Below are 26,683 nucleotides of genomic sequence, written 5' to 3'. Positions count from 1 at the left end.
TACTGTGGAATAGAGTTCCATGTAGTCATGGCTCTATGTAGTACTGTGGAATAGAGTTCCATGTAGTCATGGCTCTATGTAGTACTGTGGAATAGAGGTCCATGTAGTCATGGCTCTATGTAGTACTGTGGAATAGAGTTCCATGTAGTCATGGCTCTATGTGGTACTGTGGAATAGAGTTCCATGTAGTCATGGCTCTATGTAGTACTGTGGAATAGAGTTCCATGTAGTCATGGCTCTATGTAGTACTGTGGAATAGAGTTCCATGTAGTCATGGCTCTATGTAGTACTGTGGAATAGATTTCCATGTAGTCATGGCTCTATGTAGTACTGTGGAATAGAGTTCCATGTAGTCATGGCTCTATGTGGTACTGTGGAATAGAGTTCCATGTAGTCATGGCTCTATGTAGTACTGTGGAATAGAGTTCCATGTAGTCATGGCTCAATGTAGTACTGTGGAATAGAGTTCCATGTAGTCATGGCTCTATGTAGTACTGTGGAATAGAGTTCCATGTATTCATGGCTCTATGTAGTACTGTGGAATAGAGGTCCATGTAGTCATGGCTCTATGTAGTACTGTGGAATAGAGTTCCATGTAGTCATGGCTCTATGTGGTACTGTGGAATAGAGTTCCATGTAGTCATGGCTCTATGTAGTACTGTGGAATAGAGTTCCATGTAGTCATGGCTCTATGTAGTACTGTGGAATAGAGTGCCATGTAGTCATGGCTCTATGTAGTACTGTGGAATAGAGTTCCATGTAGTCATGGCTCTATGTAGTACTGTGGAATAGAGGTCCATGTAGTCATGGCTCTATGTAGTACTGTGGAATAGAGTTCCATGTAGTCATGGCTCTATGTGGTACTGTGGAATAGAGTTCCATGTAGTCATGGCTCTATGTAGTACTGTGGAATAGATTTCCATGTAGTCATGGCTCTATGTAGTACTGTGGAATAGAGTTCCATGTAGTCATGGCTCTATGTAGTACTGTGGAATAGAGTTCCATGTAGTCATGGCTCTATGTGGTACTGTGGAATAGAGTTCCATGTAGTCATGGCTCTATGTAGTACTGTGGAATAGAGTTCCATGTAGTCATGGCTCAATGTAGTACTGTGGAATAGAGTTCCATGTAGTCATGGCTCTATGTAGTACTGTGGAATAGAGTTCCATGTATTCATGGCTCTATGTAGTACTGTGGAATAGAGGTCCATGTAGTCATGGCTCTATGTAGTACTGTGGAATAGAGTTCCATGTAGTCATGGCTCTATGTGGTACTGTGGAATAGAGTTCCATGTAGTCATGGCTCTATGTAGTACTGTGGAATAGAGTTCCATGTAGTCATGGCTCTATGTAGTACTGTGGAATAGAGTGCCATGTAGTCATGGCTCTATGTGGTACTGTGGAATAGAGTTCCATGTAGTCATGGCTCTATGTAGTACTGTGGAATAGAGTTCCATGTAGTCATGGCTCTATGTAGTACTGTGGAATAGAGTTCCATGTAGTCATGGCTCTATGTAGTACTGTGGAATAGAGTTCCATGTAGTCATGGCTCTATGTAGTACTGTGGAATAGAGTTCCATGTAGTCATGGCTCTATGTAGTACTGTGGAATAGTGTTCCATGTAGTCATGGCTCTATGTAGTACTGTGGCATAGATTTCCATGTAGTCATGGCTCTATGTAGTACTGTGGAATAGAGTTCCATGTAGTCATGGCTCTATGTGGTACTGTGGAATAGAGTTCCATGTAGTCATGGCTCTATGTGGTACTGTGGAATAGAGTTCCATGTAGTCATGGCTCTATGTAGTACTGTGGAATATAGTTCCATGTAGTCATGGCTCTATGTAGTACTGTGGAATAGAGTTCCATGTAGTCATGGCTCTATGTAGTACTGTGGAATAGAGTTCCATGTAATCATGGCTCTATGTAGTACTGTGGAATAGAAGTCCACGGAGTCGTGGCTCTATGTAGTACTGTGGAATAGAGTTCCATGTAGTCATGGCTCTATGTGGTACTGTGGAATAGAGTTCCATGTAGTCATGGCTCTATGTAGTACTGTGGAATAGAGTTCCATGTAGTCATGGCTCTATGTAGTACTGTGGAATAGAGTTCCATGTAGTCATGGCTCTATGTAGTACTGTGGAATAGAGTTCCATGTAGTCATGGCTCTATGTAGTACTGTGGAATAGAGTTCCATGTAGTCATGGCTCTATGTAGTACTGTGGAATAGAGTTCCATGTAGTCATGGCTCTATGTAGTACTGTGGAATAGAGGTCCATGTAGTCATGGCTCTATGTAGTACTGTGGAATAGAGTTCCATGTAGTCATGGCTCTATGTAGTACTGTGGAATAGAGTTCCATGTAGTCATGGCTCTATGTAGTACTGTGGAATAGAGTTCCATGTAGTCATGGCTCTATGTAGTACTGTGGAATAGAGTTCCATGTAGTCATGGCTCTATGTAGTACTGTGGAATAGAGTTCCATGTAGTCATGGCTCTATGTAGTACTGTGTGCCTCCCATAGTCTGTTCGGGACTTGGTGACTGTGAAGAGACTTCTGGTGTCATGTCTTGTTGGGTAACAGACAGCAGACAGCTCGGTGCAATCAACATGTCAACACCTCTCACAAATACAAATAGTGATGTAGTCAATCTCTCCTCCACTTTGAACCAGGAGATATTGACATGCATATTATTAATATTAGCTCTCTGTGTACATCCATCCTTGTTGATAGTGTTGTGAAGAAGGTAGAGACTAGAGCCTGTATGACCTGCCTTGTTGATAGTGTTGTTAAGAAGGTAGAAACTAGGGCCTGTAGGACCTGCCTTGTTGATAGTGCTGTTAAGAAGGTAGAAACTAGAGCCTGTAGGACCTGCCTTGTTGATAGTGTTGTTAAAAGAAGCTAGAGTAGTGCTTTATTATGGACAGACTTCTCCCGATCTCCCGTTTTGAACTTGACAGTTTTACAATCCAGGGTTACTCCAAGCAGTTTAGTCACCTCAACTTGCTCAATTTACACATTATTCATTACAAGATTTAGTTTAGGTTTAGGGTTGAGTGAATGTTTTGTCCCAAATACAATGCTTTTTGTTTTAGAAATATTTAGGGCTATCTTATTCCTTGCCACCCATTCTGAAACTAACTGAAACTCTTTGTTGAGTCTTGCAGTCATTTCAGTTGCTGTAGTAGCTGACGTGTATAGTGTTGAGCTTTACTCAAAGTCAGTGGCATGTCATTAGTAAAAATTTAAAATGCAAGGGGCCTAAACAGCTACCCTGGGGAATTCCTGATTCTAACTGGATTATATTTGATAGGCTTTCATTAAAGAACACCGTCTGTGTTCTGTTAGACAGGTAACTCTTTATCCACATTATAGCAGGGGGTGTAAAGCCATAACACATTCCAGAACACCCTCTGCGTTCTGTTAGACAGGTAGCTCTTTATCCACATTATAGCAGGGGGTGTAAAGCCATAACACATACGTTTTTCCAGCAGCAGACTATGATCGATAATGTCAAAAGCTGCACTCTAGTCTAACAAGACAGCCCCCACAATCATTTTATCATCAATTTCTCTCAGCCAATCATCAGTCATTTGTGTGAGTGCTGTGGTTGTTGAGTGTCCTGCCCCATAAAGCGTGCTTAAAAGTTTACTGTGGAGTTGGTCCCACCTTTGCTGCTATAGAGATAGACACAGTGATGTAGTCTAGTTATATAGACATTAGAGTACTCTAGTAATAGAGACAGTAGTGTAGTTATAGAGATAGTAGTGGTTATAGAGACAGTGGTGTAGTCTAGTTAGAGACAGTAGTGTAGTTATAGATAGTAGTGTAGTTATAGAGACAGTAGTCGAGTTATAGAGACAGTAGTGTAGTCTATAGAGACAGTAGTGCAGTTATAGAGACAGTAGTGTAGTCTATAGAGACAGTAGTGTAGTTATAGAGACAGTAGTGTAGTTATAGAGACAGTAGTGTAGTTATAGAGACAGTAGTGTAGTCTAGTTATAGAGACAGTAGTGTAGTCTAGTTATAGAGACAGTAGTGTAGTCTAGTTATAGAGACAGTAGTGTAGCCTATAGAGACAGTAGTGTAGTTATAGAGACAGTAGTGTAGTTATAGAGACAGTAGTGTAGTCTATAGAGACAGTAGTGTAGTTATAGAGACAGTAATGTAGTCTAGTTATAGAGACAGTAGTGTAGTTATAGAGACAGTAGTGTAGTTATAGAGACAGTAGTGTAGTTATAGAGACAGTAGTGCAGTTATAGAGACAGTAGTGTAGTCTATAGAGACAGTAGTGTAGTTATAGAGACAGTAGTGTAGTCTATAGAGATAGTAGTGTAGTCTATAGAGATAGTAGTGTAGTTATAGAGACAGTAGTGTAGTTATAGAGACAGTAGTGTAGTTATAGAGACAGTAGTGTAGTTATAGAGACAGTAGTGTAGTCTAGTTATAGAGACAGTAGTGTAGCCTATAGTGACAGTAGTGTAGTTATAGAGACAGTAGTGTAGTTATAGAGACAGTAGTGTAGTCTATAGAGACAGTAGTGTAGTTATAGAGACAGTAATGTAGTCTATAGAGACAGTAGTGTAGTCTAGTTATAGAGACAGTAGTGTAGTTATAGAGACAGTAGTGTAGTTATAGAGACAGTAGTGTAGTTATAGAGACAGTAGTGTAGTCTATAGAGACAGTAGTGTAGTTATAGAGACAGTAGTGTAGTCTATAGAGATAGTAGTGTAGTTATAGACAGTAGTGTAGTTATAGAGACAGTAGTGTAGTTATAGAGACAGTAGTGTAGTTATAGAGACAGTAGTGTAGTTATAGAGACAGTAGTGTAGTCTAGTTATAGAGACAGTAGTGTAGTCTAGTTATAGAGACAGTAGTGTAGTCTAGTTATAGAGACAGTAGTGTAGCCTATAGAGACAGTAGTGTAGTCTATAGAGACAGTAGTGTAGTTATAGAGACAGTAGTGTTGTCTATAGAGACAGTAGTGTAGTCTAGTTATATAGACAGTAGTGTAGTCTAGTTATAGAGACAGTAATGTAGTCTATAGAGACAGTAGTGTAGTCTAGTTATAGAGACAGTAGTGTAGTTATAGAGACAGTAGTGTAGTTATAGAGACAGTAGTGTAGTTATAGAGACATTAGTGTAGTCTATAGAGACAGTAGTGTAGTTATAGAGACAGTGTGTAGTCTATATAGACAGTAGTGTAGTCTATATAGACAGTAGTGTAGTCTAGTTATAGAGACAGTAGTGTAGTCTATAGAGACAGTAGTGTAGTTATAGAGACAGTGGTGTAGCCTAGTTATAGAGACAGTAGTGTACTTATAGAGACAGTAGTGTAGTCTATAGAGACAGTAGTGTAGTCTATAGAGACAGTAGTGTAGTCTATAGAGACAGTAGTGTAGTCTATAGAGACAGTAGTGTAGTTATAGAGACAGTAGTGTAGTTATAGAGACAGTAGTGTAGTCTATAGAGACAGTAGTGTAGTCTATAGAGGCAGTAGTGTAGTCATAGAGACAGTTGTGTAGTCCATGGAGACAGTTGTGTAGTCTATAGAGACAGTTGTGTAGTCTATAGAGACAGTAGTCTAGTTATAGAGACAGTAGTGTAGTCTAGTTAGACAATGAGGCTGCAGTAGCACCTCCGACTCACCAGGGGGCGTAGGAGGCTGCTATGAAGAAATAGATCACCATTCTGTCACACATGTGGAAACAGTGCTCCACAGACCTGGAGAGACACAGAACATGATTATACAACCTGCTGCCATTAACCATATACACTACCTATCCCTAACCTTATAGACAGGTGGGCAGGTAGCCTGATTATACAGCCTGCTGCCATTAACCATATACACGACCTATTATAGACAGGTGGGCAGGTAGCCTGATTATACAACCTGCTACCCTTAACCATATACACTACCTATTATAGACAGGTGGGCAGGTAGCCTGATTATACAACCTGCTACCCTTAACCATACACACTACCTATTATAGACAGGTGGGCAGGTAGCCTGATTATACAACCTGCTACCCTTAACCATACACACTACCTATTATAGACAGGTGGGCAGGTAGCCTGATTATACAACCTGCTGCCCTTAACCATATAAACTACCTATCCCTAACCTTATAGACAGGTAGCCTGATTATACAACCTGCTGCCCTTAACCATTTACACTACCTATTATAGACAGGTGACAGGTAGCCTGATTATACAACCTGCTGCCCTTAACCATTTACACTACCTATCCCTAACCTTATAGACAGGTGGGCAGGTAGCCTGATTATACAACCTGCTGCCCTTAACCATATACACTACCTATTATAGACAGGTGGGCAGGTAGCCTGATTATACAACCTGCTGCCCTTAACCATACCCATAGAATAACCCTGTTATAACATGATAATATCTTTACACCAGACCCATAGAATAACCTTGTATAACACCAGACCCATAGAATAACCCTGTTATACCATCAGACCCATAGAATAACCCTGTTATAACACCAGACCCATAGAATAACCCTGTTATAACACCAGACCCATAGAATAACCTTGTATAACACCAGACCCATAGAATAACCTTGTATAACACCAGACCCATAGAATAACCCTGTTATAACACCAGACCCGTAGAATAACCCTGTTATAACACCAGACCCATAGAATAACCCTGTTATAACAGACCCATAGAATAACCCTGTTATACCACCAGACCCATAGAATAACCCTGTTATAACATCAGACCCATAGAATAACCCTGTTATAACACCAGACCCATAGAATAACCCTGTTATAACACCAAACCCATAGAATAACCCTGTTATAACAGACCCATAGAATAACCCTGTTATAACACCAGACCCATAGAATAACCCTGTTATAACATCAGACCCATAGAATAACCCTGTTATAACAACAGACCCATAGAATAACCCTGTTATAACACCAGACCCATAGAATAACCCTGTTATAACACCAGACCCATAGAATAACCCTGTTATAACATCAGACCCATAGAATAACCCTGTTATACCACCAGACCCATAGAATAACCCTGTTATACCACCAGACCCGTAGAATAACCCTGTTATAACACCAGACCCATAGAATAACCCTGTTATTACAGACCCATAGAATAACCCTGTTATAACACCAGACCCATAGAATAACCCTGTTATACCACCAGACCCATAGAATAACCCTGTTATAACACCAGACCCATAGAATAACCCTGTTATAACACCAGACCCATAGAATAACCCTGTTATAACACCAGACCAATAGAATAACCCTGTTATAACACCAGACCCATAGAATAACCCTGTTATAACAGACCCATAGAATAACCCTGTTATAACACCAGACCCATAGAATAACCCTGTTATAACACCAGACCCATAGAATAACCCTGTTATAACATCAGACCCATAGAATAACCCTGTTATAACACCAGACCCATAGAATAACCCTGTTATAACAGACCCATAGAATAACCCTGTTATAACACCAGACCCATAGAATAACCCTGTTATAACACCAGACCCATAGAATAACCCTGTTATAACAACAGACCCATAGAATAACCCTGTTATAACACCAGACCCATAGAATAACCGTTATAACACCAGACCCGTAGAATAACCCTGTTATAACACCAGACCCATAGAATAACCCTGTTATAACACCAGACCCGTAGAATAACCCTGTTATAACACCAGACCCATAGAATAACCCTGTTATAACAGACCCATAGAATAACCGTTATAACACCAGACCCATAGAATAACCGTTATAACACCAGACCCATAGAATAACCCTGTTATACCATCAGACCCATAGAATAACCCTGTTATAACACCAGACCCATAGAATAACCCTGTTATAACACCAGACCCGTAGAATAACCCTGTTATAACATGATAATATCTTTACACCCTTCAGAGACAAACACTACCATCTCTGTAATGACAACACCATTACATTAATATAACCCTAATCCTCTCCCAGAGAGGGAGGGAGAGAGAGGGGGAGGGGGAGAGAGAGAGAGAGAGAGAGAGAGAGAGGGGGGGGGAGAGACAGGGGGAGAGAAAGAGAGGGGGAGTGGAGAGAGAGGGAGAGAGAGACAGGGGGAAGGGAGAGAGAGAGGGGGAGAGAGACAGACAGGGGGAGAGAGAGAGGGGGAGAGGAGGAGGGGAGAGAGGGGGGGAGGGAGAGAGAGGGAGAGAGGAAGAGAGAGAGGGGGAGAGAGGGAGAGAGAAGGGGAGAGAGGGGGAGGGGGGATGGAGGAAGAGGGAGTGAGAGAGGGAGAGGGATGGAGGAAGAGAGAGGGAGAGAGAGAGAGAGAGAGAGAGGGGGGATGGAGGAAGAGGGAGAGAGAGAGGGAGGGGAGGGGGATGGAGGAAGAGGGAGAGGGAGAAATAAAACGTGTTTTTGTGCGTGACTGTGTGTACCGTAGGTGGCTTTTCTTCCAGGTCACCGTGTGGAACAGAGTAGAGATGAGGAAGAGGGAGGTAAGCCCCGCCCCATAGAGCCAGGCTGAGACACGCTCCCATTGGTCCTCAGACAGGAAGTGCAGCACAGAGCTGCCCAATAGGCTAGGGATTACCCACAGCTGCAGGAAATAGAACACAATAAATTATTAAATTCAACCATGGTGGTCCTCTGTTGGTTCAACTCCCAGGACCACCCAAACATAACACGGTGGTCCTCTGTTGGTTCAACTCCCAGGACCACTCAAACATAACACGGTGGTCCTCTGTTGGTTCAAGTCCCAGGACCACCCAAACATAACACGGTGGTCCTCAGTGGGATCAACTCCCAGGACCACCCAAACATAACACGGTGGTCCTCTGTGGGTTCAAGTCCCAGGACGCCCCAAACATAACACGGTGGTCCTCTGTGGGTTCAAGTCCCAGGACCACCCAAACATAACACGGTGCTCCTCAGTGGGTTCAACTCCCAGGACCACCCAAACATAACACGGTGGTCCTCTGTTGGTTCAACTCCCTGGACCACCCAAACATAACACGGTGGTCCTCTGTGGGTTCAACGACCAGGACCACCCAAACATAACACGGTGGTCCTCAGTGGGTTCAACTGCCAGGACCACCCAAACATAACACGGTGCTCCTCAGTGGGTTCAACTCCCAGGACCACCCAAACATAACACGGTGGTCCTCTGTTGGTTCAACTCCCAGGACCACCCAAACATAACACGGTGGTCCTCTGTTGGTTCAACTCCCAGGACCACCCAAACATAACACGGTGGTCCTCTGTGGGTTCAACTCCCAGGACCACCCAAACATAACACAGTGGTCCTCTATAGCTCAGTGGGTTCAACTCCCAGGACCACCCAAACATAACACGGTGGTCCTCAGTGGGTTCAACTCCCAGGACGCCCCAAACATAACATGGTGGTCCTCTGTGGGTTCAACTCCCAGGACCACCCAAACATAACACGGTGGTCCTCTGTAGCTCTGTGGGTTCAACTCCCAGGACCACACAAACATAACACGGTGGTCCTCAGTGGGTTCAACTCCCAGGACCACCCAAACATAACACGATGGTCCTCTGTGGGTTCAACTCCCAGGACCACCCAAACATAACACGGTGGTCCTCTGTTGGTTCAACTCCCAGGACCACCCAAACATAACACGGTGGTCCTCTGTTGGTTCAACTCCCAGGACCACCCAAACATAACACGGTGTGGGTTCAACTCCCAGGACCACCCAAACATAACATGGTGGTCCTCAGTGGGTTCAACTCCCAGGACCACCCAAACATAACACAATGGTCCTCTGTGGGTTCAACTCCCAGGACCACCCAAACATAACATGGTGGTCCTCTGTTGGATCAACTCCCAGGACCACCCAAACATAACATGATGGTCCTCAGTGGGTTCAACTCCCAGGACCACCCAAACATAACACAGTGGTCCTCTGTGGGTTCAACTCCCAGGACCACCCAAACATAACACGGTGGTCCTCAGTGGGTTCAACTCCCAGGACCACCCAAACATAACACGGTGGTCCTCAGTGTGTTCAACTCCCAGGACCACCCAAACATAACACGGTGGTCCTCAGTGTGTTCAACTCCCAGGACCACCCAAACATAACACGGTGGTCCTCAGTGGGTTCAACTCCCAGGACCACCCAAACATAACACGGTGGTCCTCTGTGGGTTCAACTCCCAGGACCACCCAAACATAACACAGTGGTCCTCTGTGGGTTCAACTCCCAGGACCACCCAAACATAACACGGTGGTCCTCAGTGTGTTCAACTCCCAGGACCACCCAAACATAACACGGTGGTCCTCTGTGGGTTCAACTCCCAGGACCACCCAAACATAACACGGTGGTCCTCTGTAGCTCAGTGGGTTCAACTCCCAGGACCACCCAAACATAACACGGTGGTTCTCTGTAGCTCAGTGGGTTCAACTCCCAGGACCACCCAAACATAACACGGTGGTCCTCAGTGGGTTCAACTCCCAGGACCACCCAAACATAACACGGTGGTCCTCTGTTGGTTCAACTCCCAGGACCCCCCACACATAACACAGTGGTCCTCTGTGGGTTCAACTCCCAGGACCACTCAAACATAACACGGTGGTCCTCTGTTGGTTCAAGTCCCAGGATCACCAAAACATAACACGGTGGTCCTCTGTGGGTTCAACTCCCAGGACCACCCAAACATAACACGGTGGTCCTCTGTGGGTTCAACTCCCAGGACCACCCAAACATAACACGGTGGTCCTCAGTGGGATCAACTCCCAGGACCACCCAAACATAACACGGTGGTCCTCTGTGGGTTCAAGTCCCAGGACCACCCAAACATAACACGGTGGTCCTCAGTGGGTTCAACTCCCAGGACATAACACGGTGGTCCTCTGTTGGTTCAACTCCCTGGACCACCCAAACATAACACGGTGGTCCTCTTTGGGTTCAACGACCAGGACCACCCAAACATAACACGGTGGTCCTCAGTGGGATCAACTCCCAGGACCACCCAAACATAACACGGTGGTCCTCAGTGGGTTCAACTCCCAGGACGCCCCAAACATAACACGGTGGTCCTCTGTGCGTTCAAGTCCCAGGACCACCCAAACATAACACGGTGGTCCTCAGTGGGTTCAACTCCCAGGACCACTCAAACATAACACGGTGGTCCTCTGTTGGTTCAACTCCTGGACCACCCAAACATAACACGGTGGTCCTCTGTGGGTTCAACGACCAGGACCACCCAAACATAACACGGTGGTCCTCAATGGGTTCAACTCCCAGGACCACCCAAACATAACACAGTGGTCCTCTATAGCTCAGTGGGTTCAACTCCCAGGACCACCCAAACATAACACGGTGGTCCTCAGTGGGTTCAACTCCCAGGACCACCCAAACATAACACGGTGGTCCTCAGTGGGTTCAACTCCCAGGACGCCCCAAACATAACATGGTGGTCCTCTGTGGGTTCAACTCCCAGGACCACCCAAACATAACACGGTGGTCCTCTGTAGCTCTGTGGGTTCAACTCCTAGGACCACCCAAACATAACACGGTGGTCCTCAGTGGGTTCAACTCCCAGGACCACCCAAACATAACACGGTGGTCCTCTGTGGGTTCAAGTCCCAGGACAACCCAAACATAACACGGTGGTCCTCAGTGGGATCAACTCCCAGGACCACCCAAACATAACACGGTGGTCCTCTGTGGGTTCAAGTCCCAGGACGCCCCAAACATAACACGGTGGTCCTCTGTGGGTTCAAGTCCCAGGACCACCCAAACATAACACGGTGGTCCTCTGTAGCTCTGTGGGTTCAACTCCTAGGACCACCCAAACATAACACGGTGGTCCTCAGTGGGTTCAACTCCCAGGACCACCCAAACATAACACGATGGTCCTCTGTGGGTTCAACTCCCAGGACCACCCAAACATAACACGGTGGTCCTCTGTGCGTTCAAGTCCCAGGACCACCCAAACATAACATGGTGGTCCTCAGTGGGTTCAACTCCCAGGACCACCCAAACATAACACAATGGTCCTCTGTGGGTTCAACTCCCAGGACCACCCAAACATAACATGGTGGTCCTCTGTTGGTTCAACTCCCAGGACCACCCAAACATAACATGATGGTCCTCAGTGGGTTCAACTCCCAGGACCACCCAAACATAACATGGTGGTCCTCAGTGGGTTCAACTCCCAGGACCACCCAAACATAACACAGTGGTCCTCTGTGGGTTCAACTCCCAGGACCACCCAAACATAACACGGTGGTCCTCAGTGGGTTCAACTCCCAGGACCACCCAAACATAACACGGTGGTCCTCTGTGGGTTCAACTCCCAGGACCACCCAAACATAACACGGTGGTCCTCTGTTGGTTCAACTCCCAGGACCACCCAAACATAACACGGTGGTCCTCTGTTGGTTCAACTCCCAGGACCACCCAAACACAACATGTGTCACTGTGTGTGTGTTACTGTGTGTGTGTTACTGTGTGTGTGTTACTGTGTGTGTGTTACTGTGTGTGTGTTACTGTGTGTGTCTCACGCTGTGTGTTTCTCACGCTGTGTGTGTTACTGTGTGTGTCTCACGCTGTGTGTGTTACTGTGTGTGTGTGTTACTGTGTGTGTGTGTGTGTTACTGTGTGTGTGTGTGTGTGTTACTGTGTGTGTGTGTGTCTGTTACTGTGTGTGTGTGTGTTACTGTGTGTGTGTGTGTTACTGTGTGTGTGTGTGTGTTACTGTGTGTGTGTGTGTTACTTTGTGTGTTACTGTGTGTGTGTGTGTTACTGTGTGTGTGTGTGTGTGTTACTGTGTGTTACTGTGTGTTACTGTGTGTTACTGTGTGTTACTGTGTGTTACTGTGTGTTACTGTGTGTGTGTTACTGTGTGTGTGTTACTGTGTTACTGTGTGTGTGTGTTACTGTGTGTGTGTGTGTGTGTGTGTGTGTGTTACTGTGTGTGTGTGTGTGTGTGTGTGTGTGTGTGTGTGTGTGTGTGTGTGTGTGTGTGTGTGTGTGTGTGTCTGTGTGTGTGTCTCACGTGTGTAGCACAGTTCGCAGCATGTTCATAGTCTGTGGGTTGATACCTCTTATTGGACGGAACTCTGCTATTCATAAATCTGGAATTCAGAACAGACAACAAACAGAACAATCAGACAGTCAGCCAATCAGACAGTCAGCGTTCTGACAGTCAGCCAATCAGACAGTCAGCGTTCTGACAGTCAGCCAATCAGACAGTCAGCCAATCAGACAGTCAGCGTTCTGACAGTCAGCCAATCAGACAGTCAGCCAATCAGACAGTCAGCCAATCAGACAATAAGCATTCTGGCAGTCAGCCAGTCAGACAATCAGCGTTCTGACAGTCAGACAATCAGTCAGCCAGTCCACCTCCCTCCATCAGTCTGTGTTTGTTCTCTCTCTCCACCTCCATCAGTCTGTGTTTGTTCTCTCTCTCCACCTCCCTCCATCAGTCTGTGTTTGTTCTCTCTCTCCACCTCCATCAGTCTGTGTTTGTTCTCGCTCTCCACCTCCATCAGTCTGTGTTTGTTCTCTCTCTCCACCTCCATCAGTCTGTGTTTGTTCTCTCTCTCCACCTCCATCAGTCTGTGTTGGTTCTCTCTCTCCACCTCCATCAGTCTGTGTGTGTTCTCTTTCTCCACCTCCATCAGTCTGTGTTTGTTCTCTCTCTCCACCTCCATCAGTCTGTGTTTGTTCTCTCTCTCCACCTCCATCAGTCTGTGTTTGTTCTCGCTCTCCACCTCCATCAGTCTGTGTTTGTTCTCTCTCTCCACCTCCATCAGTCTGTGTTTGTTCTCTCTCTCCACCTCCATCAGTCTGTGTTGGTTCTCTCTCTCCACCTACATCAGTCTGTGTGTGTTCTCTTTCTCCACCTCCATCAGTCTGTGTTTGTTCTCTTTCTCCACCTCCATCAGTCTGTGTTTGTTCTCTCTCTCCACCTCCATCAGTCTGTGTTTGTTCTCTCTCTCCACCTCCATCAGTCTGTGTTTGTTCTCTCTCTCCACCTCCATCAGTCTGTGTGTGTTCTTTCTCTCCACCTCCACCAGTCTGTGTTTGTTCTCTCTCTCCACCTCCATCAGTCTGTGTTTGTTCTCTTTCTCCACTTCCATCAGTCTGTGTTTGTTCTCTCTCTCCACCTCCCTCCATCAGTCAGTGTTTGTTCTCTCTCTCCACCTCCATCAGTCTGTGTTTGTTCTCTCTCCACCTCCATCAGTCTGTGTTTGTTCTCTCTCTCCACTTCCATCAGTCTGTGTTTGTTCTCTCTCTCCACCTCCCTCCATCAGTCAGTGTTTGTTCTCTCTCTCCACCTCCCTCCATCAGTCTGTGTTTGTTCTCTCTCTCCACCTCCATCAGTCTGTGTGTGTTCTTTCTCTCCACCTCCACCAGTCTGTGTTTGTTCTCTCTCTCCACCTCCATCAGTCTGTGTTTGTTCTCTTTCTCCACTTCCATCAGTCTGTGTTTGTTCTCTCTCTCCACCTCCCTCCATCAGTCAGTGTTTGTTCTCTCTCTCCACCTCCATCAGTCTGTGTTTGTTCTCTCTCTCCACCTCCATCAGTCTGTGTTTGTTCTCTCTCTCCACTTCCATCAGTCTGTGTTTGTTCTCTCTCTCCACCTCCCTCCATCAGTCAGTGTTTGTTCTCTCTCTCCACCTCCCTCCATCAGTCTGTGTTTGTTCTCTTTCTCCACTTCCATCAGTCTGTGTTTGTTCTCTTTCTCCACCTCCATCAGTCTGTGTTTGTTCTCTCTCTCCACCTCCATCAGTCTGTGTTTGTTCTCTCTCTCCACCTCCATCAGTCTGTGTTTGTTCTCTCTCTCCACCTCCATCAGTCTGTGTGTGTTCTTTCTCTCCACCTCCATCAGTCTGTGTGTGTTCTTTCTCTCCACCTCCATCAGTCTGTTTTTGTTCTTTCTCTCCACCTCCCTCCACCAGTCTGTGTTTGTTTTGTCTGATGACAATCAGAGATGTTCTTTCAGAGTTCTGGAATCTCTCTCTCTCAGAAACCTGCTTTTTGCCATGACTACAGTTGCCTGGCAACTGCCAGTAACCATGGATCGACTGAGGCAGAAATAAGAGGTCTGTCTCTCTCACACACACAAGTAGCTGTCGTGTGGTGATGTCACTGTAGCCATGGAAACCCCCGGGCAAGGAATTTTTTACGTCACTGAAAACTCCCTTTTCCCCTTCTCCTTCTCCTCACTCCCAGATCCCATCACCCTCTCCTCACTCCCAGATCCCATCACCCTCTCCTCACTCCCAGATCCCATCACCCTCTCCTCACTCCCAGATCCCATCACCCTCTCCTCACTCCCAGATCCATCACCCTCTCCCTCCATCCCCGTCTCCTTCTCCTCACTCCCAGATCCATCACCCTCTCCCTCCATCTCCTTCTCCCCACTCCCAGATCCCATCACCCTCTCCTCACTCCCAGATCCATCACCCTCTCCCTCCTTCTCCTCCCCACTCCCAGATCCATCTCTCCTCTCCCTCCTTCTCCTCACTCCCAGATCCATCACCCTCTCCCTCCATCCCCGTCTCCTTCTCCTCACTCCCAGATCCATCACCCTCTCCCTCCTTCTCCTCCCCACTCCCAGATCCATCTCTCCTCTCCCTCCTTCTCCTCACTCCCAGATCCATCACCCTCTCCCTCCATCCCCGTCTCCTTCTCCTCACTCCCAGATCCATCACCCTCTCCCTCCATCCCCGTCTCCTTCTCCTCACTCCCAGATCCATCACCCTCTCCCTCCATCTCCTTCTCCTCACTCCCAGATCCATCTCTCCCTCCTTTCCTTTCAGTGATTAAATCAGAATGAAGAAAAGAGGATGTGCGGAGACAGGAACACACACACACACACACGTAGACAGGGTGTGTGTGTAACGTCAGAGGTTATATCTGGGCCACAAAGAAAGAGGCTGTGTGTGTGTGTGTGTGTGTGTGTGTGTGTGTGTGTGTGTGTGTGTGTGTGTGTGTGTGTCTGTGTGTGTGTGTGTGTGTGTGTGTCTGTGTGTGTGTGTGTGTGTGTGTGTTCCTGTCTCTGTGAAAGAACAGAGATACTGTCACCACTGCGCACACACACATGAAGAGTTGCATTAGCTCCCAGGGCTTTAGCTCAAGTGGCTAACAGTCACGGGGTTCAACCCCAGTCTATCACACACAGACTCCTGGCCCAGTAAGTCTCTATAATGTGTTCTGGGGTTCAGTTTCCCCTAGGAGCAGACCGGGGTTCAGTTTCCACTAGGAGCAGACCGAGGATCAGTTTCCCTAGGAGCAGACCGAGGATCAGCTTCCCTAGTTACAGACCGAGGATCAGTTTCCCCTAGGAGCAGACCGAGGATCAGTTTCCCCTAGGAGCAGACCGAGGATCAGCTTCCTCTAGGAGCAGACCGAGGATCAGTTTCCACTAGGAGCAGACCGAGGATCAGCTTCCCCTAGGAGCAGACCGAGGATCAGTTTCCCCTAGGAGCAGACCGAGGATCAGCTTCCCCTAGGAGCAGACCGAGGATCAGTTTCCCCTAGGAGCAGACCGAGGATCAGCTTCCCCTAGGAGCAGACCGAGGATCAGCTTCCCCTAGGAGCAGACCGAGGATCAGTTTCCCTAGGAGCAGACCGAGGATCAGTTTCCCCTAGGAGCAGACCGAGGATCAGTTTCCCCTAGGAGCAGACCGAGGATCAGTTTCCCTAGGAGCAGACCGAGGATCAGTTTCCCCTAGGAGCAGACCGAGGATCAGCTTCCCCTAGGAGCAGACCGAGGATCAGCTCCCCCAGACCGAGGATCAGTTTCCCCTAGGAGCAGACCGAGGATCAGCTTCCCCCTAGGAGCAGACCGAGGATCAGCTTCCCCTAGGAGCAGACCGAGGATCAGCTTCCCCTAGGAGCAGACCGAGGATCAGCTTCCCTAGGAGCAGACCGAGGATCAGCTTCCCCTAGAGCAGACCGAGGATCAGTTTCCCCTAGGAGCAGACCGAGGATCAGCTTCCCCTAGGAGCAGACCGAGGATCAGTTTCCCCTAGGAGCAGACCGAGGATCAGCTTCCCCTAGGAGCAGACCGAGGATCAGCTTCCCCTAGGAGCAGACCGAGGATCAGCTTCCCCTAGGAGCAGACCGAGGATCAGCTTCCTCTAGGAGCAGACCGAGGATCAGTTTCCCCCAGGAGCAGACCGAGGATCAGTTTCCCCCAGGAGCAGACCGAGGATCAGTTTCCCCTAGGAGCAGACCGAGGATCAGTTTCCCCTAGGAGCAGACCTAGGATCAGTTTCCCCTAGGAGCAGACCGAGGATCAGCTTCCCCTAGGAGCAGACCGAGGATCAGTTTCCCCTAGGAGCAGACCGAGGATCAGTTTCCCCTAGGAGCAGACCGAGGATCAGTTTCCCCTAGGAGCAGACCGAGGATCAGCTTCCTCTAGGAGCAGACCTAGGATCAGTTTCCCCCAGGAGCAGACCGAGGATCAGTTTCCCCTAGGAGCAGACCTAGGATCAGCTTCCCCTAGGAGCAGACCGAGGATCAGTTTCCCCCAGGAGCAGACCGAGGATCAGCTTCCCCTAGGAGCAGACCGAGGATCAGTTTCCCCTAGGAGCAGACCGAGGATCAGCTTCCCCTAGGAGCAGACCGAGGATCAGCTTCCCCTAGGAGCAGACCGAGGATCAGTTTCCACTAGGAGCAGACCGAGGATCAGCTTCCCCTAGGAGCAGACCGAGGATCAGCTTCCCCTAGGAGCAGACCGAGGATCAGTTTCCCCTAGGAGCAGACCGAGGATCAGTTTCCCCTAGGAGCAGACCTAGGATCAGTTTCCCCCTAGGAGCAGACCGAGGATCAGCTTCCCCTAGGAGCAGACCGAGGATCAGCTTCCCTAGGAGCAGACCGAGGATCAGCTTCCCTAGGAGCAGACCTACTATACAGTAGGTTGAGGTTGTCCCTCTCTAGTCTCTAAACACTATAAAGTAGGTTGAGGTTGTCTCTCTCTAAACACTATGCAGTAGGTTGAGGTTGTCTCTCTCTAAACACTATACAGTAGGTTGAGGTTGTCTCTCTCTAAACACTATACAGTAGGTTGAGGTTGTCTCTCTCTAAACACTATACAGTAGGTTGAGGTTGTCTCTCTCTAAACACTATACAGTAGGTTGAGGTTGTCTCTCTCTAAACACTATACAGTAGGTTGAGGTTGTCCCTCTCTAGTCTCTAAACACTATACAGTAGGTTGAGGTTGTCCCTCTCTAAACACTATACAGTAGGTTGAGGTTGTCCCACTCTAGTCTCTAAGCACTATACAGTAGGTTGAGGTTGTCTCTCTCTAAACACTATACAGTGGGTTGAGGTTGTCCCTCTCACTATACAGTAGGTTGAGGTTGTCTTCTCTACACTATACAGTAGGTTGAGGTTGTCCCTCTCTAAACACTATACAGTAGGTTGAGGTTGTCTCTCTCTAAACACACTATACAGTAGGTTGAGGTTGTCTCTCTCTAAACACTATACAGTAGGTTGAGGTTGTCTCTCTCTAAACACTATACAGTAGGTTGAGGTTGTCTCTCTCTAAACACTATACAGTAGGTTGAGGTTGTCTCTCTCTAAACACTATACAGTAGGTTGAGGTTGTCTCTCTCTAGTCTCTAAACACTATACAGTAGGTTGAGGTTGTCTCTCTCTAAACACTATACAGTGGGTTGAGGTTGTCCCTCTCTAAACACTATACAGTAGGTTGAGGTTGTCCCTCTCTAAACACTATACAGTAGGTTGAGGTTGTCCCTCTCTAAACACTACAGTAGGTTGAGGTTGTCTCCAGTCTCTAAGCACTATAAAGTAGGTTGAGGTTGTCTCTCTCTAAACACTATACAGTAGGTTGAGGTTGTCTCTCTCTAAACACTATACAGTAGGTTGAGGTTGTCTCTCTCTAAACACTATACAGTAGGTTGAGGTTGTCTCTCTCTAGTCTCTAAACACTATACAGTAGGTTGAGGTTGTCTCTCTCTAAACACTATACAGTGGGTTGAGGTTGTCTCTCTCTAAACACTATACAGTAGGTTGAGGTTGTCTCTCTATAGTCTCTAAACAATACACAGTAGGTTGAGGTTGTCTCTCTAGTCTCTAAACACTATACAGTAGGTTGAGGTTGTCTCTCTCTAAACACTATACAGTAGGTTGAGGTTGTCCCTCTCTAAACACTATACAGTAGGTTGAGGTTGTCTCTCTCTAGTCTCTAAACACTATAAAGTAGGTTGAGGTTGTCTCTCTCTAAACACTATACAGTAGGTTGAGGTTGTCCCTCTCTAAACACTATACAGTAGGTTGAGGTTGTCTCTCTATAGTCTCTAAACAATACTCAGCAGGTTGAGGTTGTCTCTCTAGTCTCTAAACACTATACAGTAGGTTGAGGTTGTCTCTCTCTAAACACTATACAGTAGGTTGAGGTTGTCCCTCTCTAGTCTCTAAACACTATACAGTAGGTTGAGGTTGTCCCTCTCTAGTCTCTAAACACTATACAGTAGGTTGAGGTTGTCTCTCTCTAAACACTATACAGTAGGTTGAGGTTGTCTCTCTCTAAACACTATACAGTAGGTTGAGGTTGTCTCTCTCTAGTCTCTAAACACTATAAAGTAGGTTGATGGTTGTCTCTCTCTAAACACTATACAGTAGGTTGAGGTTGTCTCTCTCTAAACACTATACAGTAGGTTGAGGTTGTCTCTCTCTAAACACTATACAGTAGGTTGAGGTTGTCTCTCTCTAGTCTCTAAACACTATAAAGTAGGTTGAGGTTGTCTCTCTCTAAACACTATAAAGTAGGTTGAGGTTGTCTCTCTCTAAACACTATACAGTAGGTTGAGGTTGTCCCTCTCTAAACACTATAAAGTAGGTTGAGGTTGTCTCTCTCTAGTCTCTAAACACTATACAGTAGGTTGAGGTTGTCTCTCTCTAAACACTATACAGTAGGTTGAGGTTGTCCCTCTCTAAACACTATACAGTAGGTTGAGGTTGTCCCTCTCTAGTCTCTAAACACTATAAAGTAGGTTGAGGTTGTCTCTCTCTAAACACTATACAGCAGGTTGAGGTTGTCTCTAGTCTCTAAACACTATACAGTAGGTTGAGGTTGTCTCTCTCTAAACACTATACAGTAGGTTGAGGTTGTCTCTCTAAACACTATACAGTAGGTTGAGGTTGTCCCTCTAGTCTCTAAACACTATACAGTAGGTTGAGGTTGTCCCTCTCTAGTCTCTAAACACTATACAGTAGGTTGAGGTTGTCTCTCTAAACACTATACAGTAGGTTGAGGTTGTCCCTCTCTAGTCTCTAAACACTATACAGTAGGTTGAGGTTGTCTCTCTCTAAACACTATACAGTAGGTTGAGGTTGTCCCTCTAAACACTATACAGTAGGTTGAGGTTGTCTCTCTCTAGTCTCTAAACACTATAAAGTAGGTTGAGGTTGTCTCTCTCTAAACACTATACAGTAGGTTGAGGTTGTCTCTCTCTAGTCTCTAAACACTATACAGTAGGTTGAGGTTGTCTCTCTCTAGTCTCTAAACACTATACAGTAGGTTGAGGTTGTCTCTCTCTAAACACTATACAGTAGGTTGAGGTTGTCTCTCTCTAAACACTATACAGTAGGTTGAGGTTGTCCCTCTCTAGTCTCTAAACACTATAAAGTAGGTTGAGGTTGTCTCTCTAAACACTATACAGTAGTTTGATGTTGTCTCTAGTCTCTATACACTATACAGTAGGTTGAGGTTGTCCCTCTCTAGTCTCTAAACACTATACAGTAGGTTGAGGTTGTCTCTAGTCTCTAAACACTATACAGTAGGTTGAGGTTGTCTCTCTCTAAACACTATACAGTAGGTTGAGGTTGTCTCTCTAAACACTATACAGTAGGTTGAGGTTGTCCCTCTCTAGTCTCTAAACACTATACAGTAGGTTGAGGTTGTCCCTCTCTAGTCTCTAAACACTATACAGTAGGTTGAGGTTGTCTCTCTAAACACTATACAGTAGGTTGAGGTTGTCCCTCTCTAGTCTCTAAACACTATACAGTAGGTTGAGGTTGTCTCTCTCTAAACACTATACAGTAGGTTGAGGTTGTCTCTCTCTAAACACTATACAGTAGGTTGAGGTTGTCTCTCTCTAAACACTATACAGTAGGTTGAGGTTGTCCCTCTCTAGTCTCTAAACACTATACAGTAGGTTGAGGTTGTCCCTCTCTAGTCTCTAAACACTATAAAGTAGGTTGAGGTTGTCTCTCTCTAAACACTATAAAGTAGGTTGAGGTTGTCTCTCTCTAAACACTATAAAGTAGGTTGAGGTTGTCTCTCTCTAAACACTATAAAGTAGGTTGAGGTTGTCTCTCTCTAAACACTATAAAGTAGGTTGAGGTTGTCTCTAGTCTCTAAACACTATAAAGTAGGTTGAGGTTGTCCCTCTCTAAACACTATAAAGTAGGTTGAGGTTGTCTCTCTCTAAACACTATACAGTAGGTTGAGGTTGTCTCTCTCTAAAGACTATAAAGTAGGTTGAGGTTGTCTCTCTCTAAACACTATAAAGTAGGTTGAGGTTGTCTCTCTCTAAACACTATAAAGTAGGTTGAGGTTGTCCCTCTCTAGTCTCTAAACACTATACAGTAGGTTGAGGTTGTCTCTCTCTAAACACTATAAAGTAGGTTGAGGTTGTCTCTCTCTAAACACTATACAGTAGGTTGAGGTTGTCCCTCTCTAGTCTCTAAACACTATACAGTAGGTTGAGGTTGTCCCTCTATAGTCTCTAAACACTATACAGTAGGTTGAGGTTGTCCCTCTCTAAACACTATAAAGTAGGTTGAGGTTGTCTCTCTCTAAACACTATAAAGTAGGTTGAGGTTGTCCCTCTCTAAACACTATAAAGTAGGTTGAGGTTGTCTCTCTCTAAACACTATAAAGTAGGTTGAGGTTGTCTCTAGTCTCTAAACACTATACAGTAGGTTGAGGTTGTCCCTCTCTAAACACTATAAAGTAGGTTGAGGTTGTCTCTCTCTAAACACTATAAAGTAGGTTGAGGTTGTCTCTCTCTAAACACTATAAAGTAGGTTGAGGTTGTCCCTCTCTAAACACTATAAAGTAGGTTGAGGTTGTCCCTCTCTAAACACTATACAGTAGATTGAGGTTGTCTACTCTAAACACTATAAAGTAGGTTGAGGTTGTCCCTCTCTAAACACTATAAAGTAGATTGAGGTTGTCCCTCTCTAAACACTATACAGTAGATTGAGGTTGTCTCTCTCTAAACACTATAAAGTAGGTTGAGGTTGTCTCTAGTCTCTAAACACTATACAGTCGGTTGAGGTTGTCCCTCTAGTCTCTAAACACTATAAAGTAGGTTGAGTTTGTCCCTCTCTAAACACTATAAAGTAGGTTGAGGTTGTCTCTCTCTAAACACTATAAAGTAGGTTGAGGTTGTCTCTCTCTAAACACTATAAAGTAGGTTGAGGTTGTCCCTCTCTAAACACTATACAGTAGATTGAGGTTGTCTCTCTCTAAACACTATACAGTAGGTTGAGGTTGTCCCTCTCTAGTCTCTAAACACTATACAGTAGGTTGAGGTTGTCTCTCTCTAAACACTATAAAGTAGGTTGAGGTTGTCTCTCTCTCTAAACACTATACAGTAGGTTGAGGTTGTCTCTCTCTAAACACTATACAGTAGGTTGAGGTTGTCTCTCTCTAGTCTCTAAACACTATACAGTAGGTTGAGGTTGTCTCTCTCTAAACACTATACAGTGGGTTGAGGTTGTCTCTCTCTAAACACTATACAGTAGGTTGAGGTTGTCTCTCTCTAAACACTATAAAGTAGGTTGAGGTTGTCTCTAGTCTCTAAACACTATACAGTAGGTTGAGGTTGTCCCTCTCTAGTCTCTAAACACTATAAAGTAGGTTGAGGTTGTCCCTCTCTAGTCTCTAAACACCATACAGTAGGTTGAGGTTGTCTCTCTCTAAACACTATAAAGTAGGTTGAGGTTGTCTCTCTCTAAACACTATAAAGTAGGTTGAGGTTGTCTCTCTCTAGTCTCTAAACACTATAAAGTAGGTTGAGGTTGTCCCTCTCTAGTCTCTAAACACCATACAGTAGGTTGAGGTTGTCTCTCTCTAAACACTATACAGTAGGTTGAGGTTGTCTCATCTCTCTCTCTCTCGTTCCATCTCTACCCTCTCTCTCTCTCTCGTTCCATCTCTACCCTCTCTCTCTCGTTCCATCTCTACCCTCTCTCTCTCGTTCCATCTCTACCCTCTCTCTCTCGTTCCATCTCTACCCTCTCTCTCTCGTTCCATCTCTACCCTCTCTCTCTCGTTCCATCTCTACCCTCTCTCTCGTTCCATCTCTACCCTCTCTCTCTCTCGTTCCATCTCTACCCTCTCTCTCTCGTTCCATCTCTACCCTCTCTCTCTCGTTCCATCTCTACCCTCTCTCTCTCTCTCGTTCCATCTCTACCCTCTCTCTCTCGTTCCATCTCTACCCTCTCTCTCTCGTTCCATCTCTACCCTCTCTCTCTCGTTCCATCTCTACCTCTCTCTCTCGTTCCATCTCTACCCTATCTCTCTCGTTCCATCTCTACCCTCTCTCTCGTTCCATCTCTACCCTCTCGTTCCATCTCTACCCTCTCGTTCCATCTCTACTCTCTCTCTCGTTCCATCTCTACCCTCTCTCTCGTTCCATCTCTACCCTCTCTCTCGTTCCATCTATACCCTCTCTCTCATTCCATCTATACCCTCTCTCTCATTCCATCTATACCCTCTCTCTCGTTCCATCTATACCCTCTCTCTTGTTCCATCTCTACCCTCTCTCTCGCTCTACCCCCTCTTTCCATCCATCCCTCCCCTCCATCCATCCCTCCCCTCCATCCATCCCTCCCCTCCATCCATCCATCCATCCCTCTCCCCTCCATCCATCCATCCCTCTCCCCTCCATCCATCCCTCTCCCCTCCATCCATCCATCCATCCATCCCTCTCCCCTCCATCCATCCCTCTCCCCTCCATCCATCCATCCCTCCTCCCTCCCTATACAGACAGATGGCAGTTCTGTTAATTAGGTTATCAACCTGTCTGTTAATGACCTGAGCCCCAGGCCACACACACATGGCCAGGCCAGACCAACTGATCACAGAGCCTGACCTGTCTGTTAATGACCTGAGCCCCAGGCCACACACACATGGCCAGGCCAGACCAACAGATCACAGAGCCTGACCTGTCTGTTAATGACCTGAGCCCCAGGCCACACACATGGCCAGGCCAGACCAACAGATCACAGAGCCAAAGCCCAGCAGGGCTTCCCCTAGTCCAGACTCTGTGTGTGACACCCTCTCTTTCTGACTGCAGTGTCCTGTCTGTCTGTCTGTCCAGACCTGTCTGTCTGTCTGTAGTCAGTGTGCCCAGACCTGTCTGTCTGTCTGTAGTCAGTGTGTCCAGACCTGTCTGTCTATCTGTAGTCAGTGTGTCCAGACCTGTCTGTCTGTCTGTAGTCAGTGTGTCCAGACCTGTCTGTAGTCAGTGCGTCCAGACCTGTCTGTAGTCAGTGCGTCCAGACCTGTCTGTAGTCAGTGCGTCCAGACCTGTCTGTAGTCAGTGTGTCCAGACCTGTCTGTCTGTCTGTAGTCAGTGTGCCCAGACCTGTCTGTAGTCAGTGTGCCCAGACCTGTCTGTCTGTCTGTAGTCAATGTGTCCAGACCTGTCTGTCTGTCTGTAGTCAGTGCGTCCAGACCTGTCTGTAGTCAGTGCGTCCAGACCTGTCTGTCTGTCTGTAGTCAATGTGCCCAGACCTGTCTGTCTGTAGTCAGTGTGTGTAGTAACAGTAACTATTATACACACACACTGACAACTACCTATCAGTCATCTCCTCTCACCGTTTCACACACACACACAGTGACAACTACCTACAGTGCCTTGCAAAAGTATTCGGCCCCCTTGAACTTTGCGACCTTTTGCCACATTTCAGGCTTCAAACATAAAGATATAAAACTGTATTTTTTTGTGAAGAATCAACAACAAGTGGGACACAATCATGAAGTGGAACGACATTTATTGGATATTTCAAACTTTTTTAACAAATCAAACACTGACAAATTGGGCGTGCAAAATTATTCAGCCCCTTTACTTTCAGTGCAGCAAACTCTCTCCAGAAGTTCAGTGAGGATCTCTGAATGATCCAATGTTGACCTAAATGACTAATGATGATAAATACAATCCACCTGTGTGTAATCAAGTCTCCGTATAAATGCACCTGCACTGTGATAGTCTCAGAGGTCCGTTAAAAGCGCAGAGAGCAATACAGTTTTATATCTTTATGTTTGAAGCCTGAAATGTGGCAAAAGGTCGCAAAGTTCAAGGGGGCCGAATACTTTCGCAAGGCACTGTATCTGTCATCTCCTCTCACCATTCACACACACGGTAACCTAGGCTAACATTGAACTATCCACTCCACCATTAGTCAGATGTACAGAACCCCCTGCTTACTGACAAACTGGGGTAACCCCCCCCCCCTCCAGCCCCCCTGTAAAAGTCTACTGGTGTAAATGCATCAGTCTGATGTTGTCATCTGATGACAGAACTACTTTAAATCAGAAACCCATGGAAACAACTTAGCCGTGGCAGTGCAGCCTGTACAAGAGAGACTGATGTAAAATAGATCAGTAGAAGTCACACGTCCCTGCGCGGTCCTGTCGGGTTCCCGCGGGGCAGTAGAGGGGGTCCGGTATTATCCATAAGGACCATAATCGGTATTCGTTATTCTACTGTAAAACAGATCAGCTCCCGAGCGACGTAGACCCAACTCAGACATTCAACCATTCCAACAGTGTATTAGCATTATATCATATTGTAATGAAAGGGCAGGGAGCAGGACTCGAACCCTCGACCTTCTAGCCCGAAGTCCAGCGCGCTATAAGCGGCACAGTCGATATCCGCGCTTATAAACCCAGGGTCGTTACACTATTGTACCTAATAATAGCGTTGCATAAAACCCAACTAATACAGGACAGCAGTCACAGGGAGTCCCAAATAGGTTAGAAACATCACCGCTGGTTTTCGGTCTGTTCGGATTATCAAACCAACACATTCAAAACGTTGATACAACGTCTATTAACTGGGAGTCGTGATGTTTACACATTTAGATGCAATTTATAAAAACCCAAAACCACATACCTTACAAGATTCATTTAAAATGTGAAGGGGGAAAAAAGCAACAGTAGAGAGACGTGGGTGGAACGATAACAAATATGTCTTCAGAGTTGTGTGTTTCAGCAGCGCTTTTTCTCGACCGTCTTGATTCCAGCGGTGTGTTGCTACTAGATATCTAAAAGAGACATCTCAACCCGATGCTGCTGGTGATCACCGACTGGTATCCGGGATGCCGAAGGTGCTGCAGCGACGATAATGCGCGTGATTCAGAGCAGGCAACACCCGGAAGTGCGAACCATGTAAACGGTTTCTAGGGAAAACAGTCTTCCTGCGTCGCGGAAGAAAAAATAATATTTTTTTTAAACTTATTTTTTCTTTCATTATTATTATTATTAATATTTTTTTTTTTTTTACCGGATTCGGTAACGGTTCAATCTGGACCCAAGTCATGATGTTGTTTTAAGCGGCCAGAGATACTGGGTTGGAGAATAGTTGGTTCTTTCTCTTTATTTTCTAGAACAAACGGATACAGTCGGAATTTCTGTCAACATCATCATGTG

At 46.1% G+C, this 26,683-nt stretch overlaps 1 protein-coding gene across 1 annotated transcript in view; it reads right to left on the bottom strand.

Moving 5' to 3' along the window:
* The window catches only part of LOC135535356 (monocyte to macrophage differentiation factor 2-like), a 39,462-nt gene extending 12,945 nt beyond the window's left edge, over positions 1 to 26,517 (bottom strand). Inside the window, exons 1-5 of the mRNA XM_064962013.1 lie at positions 26,148 to 26,517; positions 13,035 to 13,113; positions 10,898 to 10,900; positions 8,450 to 8,610; positions 5,647 to 5,721 (exon numbers count right to left, since the gene is read on the bottom strand). Coding sequence (XP_064818085.1) covers positions 5,647 to 5,721; positions 8,450 to 8,610; positions 10,898 to 10,900; positions 13,035 to 13,113; positions 26,148 to 26,161 — 332 coding nt within the window. The 5' untranslated portion in view covers positions 26,162 to 26,517. The remainder of the gene's footprint in view (positions 1 to 5,646; positions 5,722 to 8,449; positions 8,611 to 10,897; positions 10,901 to 13,034; positions 13,114 to 26,147) is intronic.
* Between the last annotated feature and the right edge of the window lie 166 nt (positions 26,518 to 26,683).

Source organism: Oncorhynchus masou, unplaced genomic scaffold (assembly GCF_036934945.1).
Source record: "Oncorhynchus masou masou isolate Uvic2021 unplaced genomic scaffold, UVic_Omas_1.1 unplaced_scaffold_486, whole genome shotgun sequence".
In the NCBI taxonomy this organism is placed as follows: Eukaryota; Metazoa; Chordata; class Actinopteri; order Salmoniformes; family Salmonidae; genus Oncorhynchus; species Oncorhynchus masou.
This window is presented reverse-complemented; position numbering and strand designations above follow the sequence as displayed.